Source organism: Erigeron canadensis, chromosome 5, assembly GCF_010389155.1.
Source record: "Erigeron canadensis isolate Cc75 chromosome 5, C_canadensis_v1, whole genome shotgun sequence".
Lineage (NCBI taxonomy): Eukaryota > Viridiplantae > Streptophyta > Magnoliopsida > Asterales > Asteraceae > Erigeron > Erigeron canadensis.
The window spans coordinates 27,097,258-27,109,418 of NC_057765.1; the positions used below are offsets into that span (position 1 = coordinate 27,097,258).

The window sequence follows — 12,161 nt, forward strand, 5'->3', positions numbered from 1 at the left end:
TAGTTCTATTATGTTTTGTTTTTGGTTTTGCAACTTGTATTATTAGCTTAAAAGGGTATTAGGATAATTTATACATGGACCTCTCTCATAGATGTTGAATCAACTAAACTACTTCTAAAAAATACATTACATAATAAAAATTGCACATTAGAGTCATTTCACCTCTAGATTATAAATGTAACACCCCAACAAGACAGAATCATGAGGGTTACACCAATAGCATAACACGACATGAAAATTATGTAGAGCAAAGCTAAATGCATAAATAGGATTAAATAATCCATACAAAACATCCAAGATTACCAGTATCGGTTCATACATAAACATAACCCTTAATCGGGATAATAAATCACGGATCCATGAAAAGGTCCAAGTCCAAACTAGCATGCAATGAAACATCCGATACATCTTTAATCCACATGCTTACCTGAAAAGTGTACTAAAATGCGTCAACATAAAGTTGGTGAGTTCGTAGGGACAAGTAATAGGAACAAGTGTCGGGATAACAACCGTTTAACCTTGATTAACATCATAACGATCACATAACCTTGATACAAACATATAACCTTGATTAGATCATAAATGATCATCTAACGAACTTGAAATCCTTGATTTAATATCAAACGATCATATATCAAACTTGTAACCTTGGTTAAATAACTAAACGAACATATCCCGAACTTGTAACCTTGGTTAAATAACCAAACTATCATATACAACGAGCATACCGAACATAACGAACATATAACAACATATCAATCACAACGAACATATAACCTTGAAACCTTGATTTGGATCATTTAAATGATCACATAAATTGGATCGATAAACGATCACAAACCTTGAAACCATGATTGGGTCATTAAAGGGACCTCATAACCTTGATACGAACACATAGCAATCATACATCCTTGATTGAATTGATAAACAATCCCATATCCATGATTTGACCAATAATTGATCATTTAATCTCGATACGAACATATAACGATCAAACAACCGAAGAAACACCATGTACCTACACTTCGTACGACTTTGCATTCAAAGAACCTTCGATGCTTATATATAGGGTCACCCGCAGCCTTCCCACCACATCTCCAATTCTTTGAATGCATCATTGTTTTCCATGTATGTACAACTATCCTAATCTCAACAAACATTCATAACCACAAGCATAATCAATCGAGCAACAAGTCTATACTTCAATCTAACAATCAATCAATCAATCAAATCAACAAACAAAGAAGGATGTACACTTTTCAGCCCGTATCTCAATTGAGTAGGGAAGGTTACGAAACTCACCTTGAGCGACTTCAACAATTAAGATTAAGCTACGAGCGTGCAATATTCGCCACACGATCACAACCTATCAATGTACATATCAATACAATCAAATTAAACTCTAATAACCCTAACAAGTTGGTCTAGCAAGTTTAAGTCGAGTCACAAACCCACTAACACTTAAACAACCTTCCCGAGTAAGCACAAGACATTTTCACAAGACATTTTTAGAAATGGAGCTTGATTCACTTTAAAAGGGTGATAGCATGATAAAGTAGACTCTCTCACGATTCTAACGATAGGTCATACGTCTAAAACAGACTTACGAATCAAAAGTTATAAGCGTTTGAAAGTGACATAGGTGAACTGACCAGAAAAATGCCACTGCGCCGCAGTGGGGTCTGACCTTTCCCACTGCGCCGCAGTGAGAAGAATCTGCACCCAGCAGCAGCAGCTCAACACCATAAACGACCCAAAAACACCCATTTTGACCCCATAGTCGACCAAGGAGGATCTAGGACCCGATTTTAAGCTTAAATCCACACATTTGGACATAAACAAACTCAAATGAACACAACCCATTCCAAGATTTCATATCAAAACATCAAATCAAACTTCAAATTCGCTTTGACCCATTACAAACCCTAATTCGACCTTTGTCTCAATTTGTGAACCAAAAACACTTAATTACGACTAGTATCAAGTTTATGAGTATGAAATGATGAGTTTCACTTACCAAATCTCCCACAATTGCGCAAACCCGAATATTGACCCAAAAGGATAATTCTTGCAACTTGAAACTCCAAGATTTTGATATGTTGTTAAGGTGATGCTAAAGATGAAAAACCCCAACACAATTTTGCTTGAAACATTTAATTTGGTGTATTTATGTTAGAGAGAGAGGGAAAAGAGTGTAAGAAAAACTCTTCCATTGAAGAGTGGGTGAGAGAAAGAAGGAAATGAATGAATGAATGGATAGAATGGATGGATGGGGAGAGGATAGGGTTGGGTCAAATATATGGGTATGGGTCAACTAGATGGGTCATGGGTTGACCCAAGGATACCCAAATACAACTACTAATTACATTATGCCTCGACTACCTTCGAACATTTAAATTAAATGATTAATTAACCTTGAGTAACGCCTTGAACACAACTTAACCCACGAATAACTCGATCATATATTATCAGTCACTTAATCACATCAAATCGAACACAAAGTTGACGGATCAACGTAAGTTAAAAGTCACAAATGTTACAATAAACATTTACAATTGGCAAACACTAAATACACTAATTATATAGTTATCATCATGATTTCAAAAAGTAAGGTCAAATCCAAACATCATCTTTTTACACCGCGTTTTGTTACAACTGATTTTCCGATTTTCCGATTCTAATTATATATAACACATAATTCGTAATACCAAACGCCCCCTAAATGACAATTCTAGAAACAAAACAATTACATTATCTAAACTTTTTCCATTTGAAAATTGCAACCAAAAAATGAATTAAAAATTACATATATTCTGGTTAATATAAACTTAGGGTATATTATGAATACTTTTCTAATTAACTTGCAGTGTTTAGTTTTCTATAGAATTGTCGTTTATGCAACTTGAAGGACCGACTTTGTACAATAAAGAAACTTAAGGATGAAAGTTGGATGTATAAAAGCTGGTAGATCGGGGAAGTGTCGCCTGAGCTTGAATTATTATTTATTTATCTATTTATATTTTTATGATTGTTATAATTTTTTTAACGACGAATTATCCTACTACTTTTAAACTAACTTGAATGTTTAGGATGAAATTAAAACTTCACGAAAACACTCGAAAATACCGCATCCCAAGTCTTAAATCCTGGTGAGAAACTCCAAGACACAAGTACCTTGGGGATCCAAGAGCAGTCGGAACTCTTTTCGAGTACATATATACTGCCCGGGTGAGTTATCAATAGAATTTTACTTTTAAAAAAAAATAAAAATAAATAAATAATAAAAAAAATTCCAACAGCAGTCATAACAAAAATAGAGAGAGTCAGAACAGCAATAGAGGGAGCTGATTCTACCCTAGTTTGCAGTTGCACTAATGCACGGGCGGATTTTCCACAACCATCTATCAGAATGGTCTTAAAAACCCATGATGTATCAGCATACTAAGTCTTTGTTATGGACTTGATGCAGAGGTGAATAAAAAATGAGAGAACGTACCGAAATGTAAAATTGTAATTCTACTCTTGATTACCGGCTGTACTTTTTATATGTAAAAATGTGACTAATTTGGTTCACATATGAACACTTCCATCTTACTACCCTGGCCACCCTGCCAAATCATTTCCACAATTCCATTCCACATACATTCTCTGTGACCTTTTTCACCCTAACATTCCAACCTCTTTTCTAAATACAGTGCAGATCCATATAACAAAACATTTAGCAATAACCAACACCTTGTTAATGCTTCAAATAACAACTAAGCAAATAATCGTTATATTCCTCATAAGAATCATGTCTGTAACAAACCACGTTGACACCTGAGGCTCCCACTACTACGTGACTTTTAGCTTCGGATTAATCATTCCTATACAATGGGCAACAATAAAAACCAGATACACTATCAAACCTGGTACTATCATCAATCTCCCATACTTTGTAACAAACACAAAACAAACAAATCACAAACAGTAGAACTCTGCCAGTCCTGCCACTCCCATATAACATCAACTCAAACTTGTACCACACAATCAATATATCAAGATTGTTTTCACATCTTACTAACATAGCAATCACAATCTGAGCCTGGAATTTTACCCAAAAACCGTCATACAAAAAATCCAAAATACATCTATTCCAACTACCCACACCAATCCAGTTACAAAAAAAAGATTGCATTTCACCACTGTGACCTTAATAAAACACTCCTGTACATAATTCCCAATCTATTAATGTGTGACTTAGTAGTCATCTGCACCTACATTTGGGGTACTCACAGAAAACACCTATTTCTTATCCATACATTCTTACCCAATCATCAACTCAAACTGGTCAGTAGTCTCACCAGTTTCGCAATTTTACACACATCCAACATACCTCTTGACACACAACCAACACCCAACACCATTCATTCTGTCTCAAATCAAAGAATCCGAAATACATATAGAATTTATACTTATTTCGCTGTCATTCTGCCATTCCATACTCCAAAAATGAAAAATCATCATCCCAACATCTACAACTCTAAAACCTAACCCCCTTTATAACTCCAGCCAACCCATCCTTCCAATACAACTAATAGTCTCAGTCTTCCACTTCATAAACACTTCCTTTTTACTAATAAAGTCAAATCATTTCCCCTTCAGTAGAGAAAGACTTCTTCATGACCCCAACTTAGGCATGGTATACTTATCCATACGGTTTATGTAAAAGCGCCCCTTAAGATATCGTGCAAATCTCCTTCTATACAGGCATGAAACTTGGGACTATTAAAAATATTTTGCACCTTGTTGCATCTTTGACGATTTAGAGATCGGTTTGATGATGACTCCACTAATATGAGATTACTTATATAACCATATCTTAATCTGATTTTGTTTACAACTACTAGTACAAAAAAAAACTCTTAATAGGTGTTGTCAAAATGATCATTAATTCTGTATAAGCATCTTGCTTAAATATTCAAATCCTGCCATATTAAAACATAACAGAAACACTTGTTTCTTAAGCATTTTGCCCAGCCATTCAAAGATTACCATAAAAATATATGAAATTTCTCATATTACCAATTACATACTAACACTTTACACAGAGGAATTAAATAAGGTAAACTTATGATACATGATCTACTACAAAGAATACGCTAACAAAATTTAATATCTCCGCAGAAAATGACATAACCCTGATTTACCAATAGTTCACCTTATAAGATGGACATAAATTATATAATATAAAAACAGGATAATCAATAATTTACAATAACTAAACTAGAATTCCATATGAAAATTATTAAACATAGATTCAATATGACAATGTATGTAGTCAGCAAAAAACCCCAAACATCATCATCATCTCCCTACTTTAGAGGCAAAATACCAAACTGTTGCTAGCACTAGAATGCTTCAAACATTCTTAGTTGACCTAGAGAAACATATATAAGATCTGAACATCGATATAACAAGGCCATAGATGATATATAAAGAGAAACCTGGTTGATGGTTATAACCCTATCATTATTAAATAATTGAAGCTTCACCAGTAATCTCCACAAGAACATTTTCCTTCGCTGAAATGATGAAACCTCTTATTGTCTCTAACAATCAGTTCCCGGCCCACAATCCTGGACATAATCTTGATAGCATTGTGACAGTCACCACAAACACGAAGATTTTTTATGATCCTTAATGGTGTCCTTGCAGGAGTAGATATAAGTCCATATGCAATCGCCAAACGTTCACTATGATAAAGCAAAGCCTGCTCTTTAGCTTCTTGATCAATATCATGAAGAACATATCTAGTATCCGGGACGTAAGTTTGTTCCTTATTTGCAGCCCTAAACTTCTCTTCGTCTTTGTAGAGCGTAGGGTTTCTAAACTCGCCCACCTTGTTCTTACCCTCGAGCATACTAATAAGATTAAACTTCTTAGCAAGTGGTGTTGGGATTTTCTTGGGGTCCACCTTTGACGAATCAAAACCAATCAAAATCTCCTCCGCCCTGTCCTCAAGATCAATATCTCCATGAGTTCGAGCATAGTTCATCAACGCCTCCCATATTTCCGCCGTAGGCTCAAACGGAAGTTTCTCAACATACTCCAACGCCTGGACCAAATGTCCAGGTTTCCCAAAAAGACCCAAAACTCCCAAATAATGTTCCATCTTCGGAACAATCCCGTACTCTGTCTGCATAGCATCAAAATGTATAAACCCTTCTTCAATAGCATCAGCAGCAGCACACGCCTCCAAAACAGCAACAAACGTTTCTTCATTCGGGCGTAACCCAAGTTTCCTCATTTCCTCATACATTTCCAACCCGTCATCACCTAACCCATTTCCGGCATACCCATTAATTATCAAATGCCAGACATCCATATTCTTATCATTCATATGATCGAAAACTCTCCGTGCATCGACCATACTTCCACATTTCGAATACATATCAATAACCCGATGAACCAACCCAACATCACCCCTATACCCAGACCTCAAAAAATAATCGTGCACTTTCTTAGCCTCGTCGAGCTTCTTCAACTTCCCACACAACCCAAACAAAACACTAAAACATTCGGCATCAGCAACCTCGCCATTCCCCAATAACTCAACAGCATCCTTAAGCTTCCCCTCTTTACATACAGTCAGCAAATCAACTTTCACCACAGCAGGCGGTACTTGCGGCGAATAATTCGTGTTTTGTTGCATAACATTTGGTCTCGGGGCTTGTGGCGTAAAACTATTATTATGTGGCGTAAAATTTGGTCTCGGAGCTTGTGGCGTAAAATTATTATTTTGTGGCGTAAAATTCGGTCTCGGGGCTTGTGGCGAAAAATTATTGTTTTGTCGAGTATAATTCGGTCTCGGCGCTTGTGGCGGATAATAATTTTGTCTTTGATCAGGGTTTTGCGGGTAGTAATTTTGTTGGCCTGCATTTTGGGTATTATTAACATTTTGTGAGTAACTATTTTGTTGCCTTACATTTTGGGGATAATTAGGGTTTTCCTGATAATTATGGTTTTCTGCATAATTAGGGTTTTGGGGGTAATTAGGGTTTTGTGGTGGGTAATTAGGGAAGCCTTGATTAGGTTGGTTGTTATTAAAGTGCGGTGGGTAATTAGGGTTTTGATGATGAGGAGGAGGAGGATAAAAATTTGGGGCAGATGAGGTTGACTTAAGACGGTAAAAAATGGAAGAAACAGAGCGTAGAGAAAAATTTACCTTGAGTGAAGAAGAAGAAGACGAGAGATTGGCTTTGCGGATCGTCAGAAGAGATGCCATTTTTTTGATGATTTTGTGGGTTTTGAGATTTTTATAAAATGTTAAACCCTAGTTTTGGAGTATTTGGTGAAATGAGGGAGGTCAGAGGTGGGGGATGATGGACAAAAAATATTGGGCTCATGGACACGGGGAGGTAATTGTTTTTTCCCTGCGGGTTTTTACTTCGTTACAAAAACAATTTATTTTGATATTTTTTTACCCTTATTAGTTGTTTTTCTTCTAATCACAGAATTGTTTTAAATAAATCAAATGACTATTTAGCAAAATGTAAGTAAGTAACTCCCAATGCTGTCTTTCACAGGTTTTGGGTCCCAATACCGTCTTCGACAGTGTATGTGGGAGGTTGATATGTTGACAGCCTTACCCCTACCAAAGGTAAAGAGGCTGCTTCCAGGTTCTACCAAAGGTACCGTCTTCGACGGTGTATGTGGGAGGTTGATATATAGACAGTCTTACCCCTACCAAAGGTAAAGAGGCTGCTTCCAGGTTCTACCAAAGGTAGAAAAGGACCTCCAGCCTTGCTGGGCACGAGGATCGAACCCATGACCTCTGTTTCCAGAGACAAGGGCTCCAACCACTGATCCAACCCAGCTGGTTTTTTATTTAGCAAAATGCAAGAAGCCAAATAGTACAAAAATCTAGAATTAACTAGTTACAAATAATAAATTTTTCAAGAAATTTTAATTGCTAAGACTGTAATATAAATAAAAATCTCACGCCGATTCAAGCACATCAAGACACGAGAAACTCTCTCACCAACAAAAATCGAACCGTTAGTTTTCGCTCTATGATGTTTTCACTCCATGTACCCTTAATAGTAATCGTTTTATTCATTCCTTTATTACTTAACCATACTTACTTGTCTTATTCCTTTCTCATTTTTGTCCTTCTACTTATCATGGGGGGCTTAGGCATAGGACATAGTGGACGACCGAGTCTAATTTTTCGGGGACCCATATTTTTAATTTTTATATATTGTATATACCTTTACTAATAAACGATTAGCATTTGGATTGATGGTTAAGACGTTAATTAGGTACAAATTAAACATATTTTGGTTTTTAGGTCCCTAGCTCAAATTCGTTGTTCTTAGCTTAGGGGCCTTCTTTTCAAGCTCGTCCTTGACCCAAATTTCCTTAGAGCCGGCCTTGCTACTTATATTGGCATAACAACTTTGTGTATATAAGGACCTATTATGGACTTGTGAGAGATACACAATAACACACAGAATTCGTATCACACACACATACTCTCTGAAACAGCATCCATCCATGTGTTTCGTTCTTCTTTCAGGAAAGTGATCAACGTCCGGCAGTCCGTTGCTTTCAACCGATGTACCCTGTGAACAGACGGCGAATCTGTTTAAGGGAATTATGTCAAACACAAGCCCGGTTGTATTTTGTTTTGTTACGTTTCTTTGTTTTGCAGGATCGGTTCGTGGTGCCAATTTTACTGACATCTATTTTCTTTTATGTTCTTGTTTAATTGCTTCAACATTATCTATCATTTTGTAATATATTTAAGGAATTACGTATTACCCCGAGTATTATTATACTGTTTATCCAACAAAATTAGGTCTATAACATGGACTTTTCATCAAGGTTCTATTACTTAACAAGTCTCTATATGCTTTTCTAACTATCAGATTTTACGCTGTTCATGGTTTCTGACTTTCTGTTTGGGAGGCAAGAAATTCACAACAATATGCAATGATATGCATCCTCATATTTGTACTATATCTTTCAAAAAGGGCTTCCTATTGACACCCTTTTTTGTCTATTGACACCCCTCAGAAGGGGCGAATTTTAGGAGCAGAAGGGGCGAATTTCGCCCCATTTGACCTGACATTTTTTATTTTAATGTTGTCAACTTTACGTCACTTCAACTCAATATGTCAGAGCAGAATGGGCAAAAATTTTGAGCAGAAAGGGCGAATTTATAAGCAAAAGGGGCGAAATTTGCCCCATCTGACCCCACACTTTTGTTGGGATTTCATTAACTGGCTAACATAAAAGGGGTCAGGTAACGACCCAGTTTTAAAGCAAATTTTAAATACAAATCAAATTGCTAAGCGGAAGCGTGTTAATAAACTGTTAGCAACTATTAAAAACGTGTGGTAATATTTTAAGAGACATTTAATAGTTCTAACATCTCGGACCAAGATCACCATGCAATGCAATATAAGTAACTTAATAAATACAAAACTGACCTCGTTGCGGTAGACAAGATACCTCGTGATGTGGAAGATTTCGGAAACGAGATTCCAAGTGTAGAACCCTCCGTAAGTGCATACACGAACAATGTCTTAACGAAGGATCTGCGAGACATCTTGAAGCTTACGACCGCAACAAACGAAACCCTTACAATTCCACCTAATGGAATTCGAACCCCTATAGCTAAATCAATTTTGGGGTTTTGCTTATTTTGGGATGTTTTGTTTGACACACACAAAAGGGAGAAATAAGATTTTCACCTTTATATGTGTGTGTTAGGGATTTATGAATAAATGAATTAATTAGGGATTTCTTAAGGTATTTATAGGGAAGTATTCTAATCAAATTATGAAACCAAAAACCCTAAAAATCCCTTGCAAATTTCATCCTCCCCCTCATAGGATTGATCTAGAACCGCCCCATGGGGATATGTGGGTCGGACCGACTTTCCTTATTTAATTAATTAACTATTAATTAAATATGGACATTTATTAATTATCCAACCTGTTAACTCAATTAATTAATTAAACTCATTTAATTAATAAGTTATTTATCAATCAATTAAAACTAACTTTAATCGACTACTATAAATAACGGTTGTCGTTTTATCGGTTTATCCTCAATTAACTCGTGTTAATTTATAAACGTATAAATTAATTAAAACTATTTAATTAAATGCGTAAATGATCAAATATCATTATGTAGCTTTATGGTTAAATATTATATATGTTCAATTGTGTATGACCCTACAGGCTAATTTGAAAAAATTTAACCATTTATTCTAATTTAAATTTTTTTATATAATTAAAATTAAGAGGATAATTTTATTCTTAATTGACCTACAAAGTTAATTGTCACATTGAATTTCTGATTATTTGTCATTTTATCACAATATTAAATTATATTTTTATGTCATGTATATAGTCATGTTATACTCATTAGTCAATTAATATAAAATTCTCTTTCTTTTATCAACATTTTATTCTTAAAAGTTTTTATTAAGTTAGTTTGAAAAAAAATTTTAGTAATTATTCTACCATAATATTTTATAATAAGTTTATTACATTATAGTCTTTAATGATATATATTATCTACTTATTGTGATATTACTTACACTAACGTTACCATCCATCCAAGAAACATGTTTAATCTACATATCTTACATAGTAAGTTTTCTCATATCTTGTATCCCATTTTATGTTTATCCCAAAACAAATAAATTCTCCCCTAATCTTTTATTCCTTTATCAATACCATTACATAAATTCATACATCATTATTGAAAATTTTGAAAAAGCAAATATAGAAAATGATAATTCAACTTTTAATAAATTATCTTCTAAAATATTTATATCACTCATTTTGATTAAATACATTTACATCAATTACGCCTTGCGCAAGGATCATTCTATCTCTTAAAATATTCATGAGTTACATTTAAATCAACCCACACCACTCGCCACAGCCACCGCCACCACCAATAGTTGCCGCCATCACCACCCGTCGCTGGCACCACCATGACGCCGTTATAACCACCATCGCCTCATTGTGCGAGTACCGTGCTAATCTTCATCTAGTATTTCTGGTGAGGTTTGTGTTTCTATTTCTGATTTTTCACTATTTTAAAATCGACAATGATTAGTTTTTTTTTATTCAAACATTTACTGGTTCTCTTGTTTATAAATCGACCAAATTTTTTGTTTGAAAATAACATACTTGATATATCTGCAAAAATAATAATTCAATGCATATGTCATTATAAATTTTACTTTTTCAGGATTATTATTTGTTTTAGTTATACTTTCAATTTTAATGTTAAATAACATACTTGATATATCTGTAAAAGTAACAATTTAAAGCATATGTTATTATAAATTTTACTTTTTCAGGATTATTATTTGTTTTAGTTATACCTTCAATTTTAATGTTTTCAAAATATTCTATTATTTTTATTTTAGTGTTTTATTTTTATTATTGGGAGAAGATTCTTTAAAGTTATCCAACATGACTAATCATGTTTGGAAACTATTGTCTTTGGATTAAAATCAAAGGTTAAGATTCAAAGATAATTTTGGCTTATAATTTTCATCAAAAGACCAAGATGTTTTCAACTTAATCTATCAAGTTAAAAAGAAGAGTTAAATGCATGAATGGTCCTCGTGGTTTGTCACTTTTTGCAATGGCAGTCACTCTCTTGATTTTTAGCAACCGTGGTCCCTGGGAATATGTTTCAGTTGCAACAGTGGTCCCTCACTCACGGAACCGAACCGTTAGTTAGTGTCGTTAAATTTTCCCATGTGAGTAGCACATGAGATGTATTAATGTCTGATGTGTATTTTCTAGTCTTAAATTTATAAACACGAAATACCTAGCTACTGACTACTACACACTTGCGGGCAGTGAACTCGTTCGTATGGAATATAGTTGACTTGGTAAACCGAGGTCGAACACAAGGACTTATTAAGCAAATGTTACAATAAAGTGATTCAGATTAAAAGAGAGTTTTGTGACCGAGTTGTCACTTTGCAAAAGTTAGTAGTAAGAGTTAGTAATCCCTCAGGATTAATCGAAAAGAGAATTTGGTATTTTTTTATGACAAAAGAGATTTAAAAGTCATCCATCTTGATTTTGCTCGACAACATATTCAGATTGCACAAAAATGAGGTCCAAATTCAATTAAGT

General features: G+C 34.7%; 1 protein-coding gene across 1 annotated transcript; it reads right to left on the bottom strand.

Annotated features, from left to right (window-relative positions):
• Positions 1-5,184: 5,184 nt before the first annotated feature.
• LOC122599720 (pentatricopeptide repeat-containing protein At2g15690, mitochondrial-like) lies at positions 5,185-7,347 on the bottom strand. Its single transcript, XM_043772272.1, has one exon. The coding sequence runs from the start codon at positions 7,265-7,267 to the stop codon at positions 5,531-5,533; it is 1,737 nt and encodes a 578-aa protein (XP_043628207.1). The 5' UTR covers positions 7,268-7,347; the 3' UTR covers positions 5,185-5,530.
• Between the last annotated feature and the right edge of the window lie 4,814 nt (positions 7,348-12,161).

Bases quoted from the DNA above. Each gene is read 5' to 3' on its own strand.
- LOC122599720 (XM_043772272.1), bottom strand. From the start codon at position 7,267: ATGGCATCTCTTCTGACGATCCGCAAAGCCAATCTCTCGTCTTCTTCT.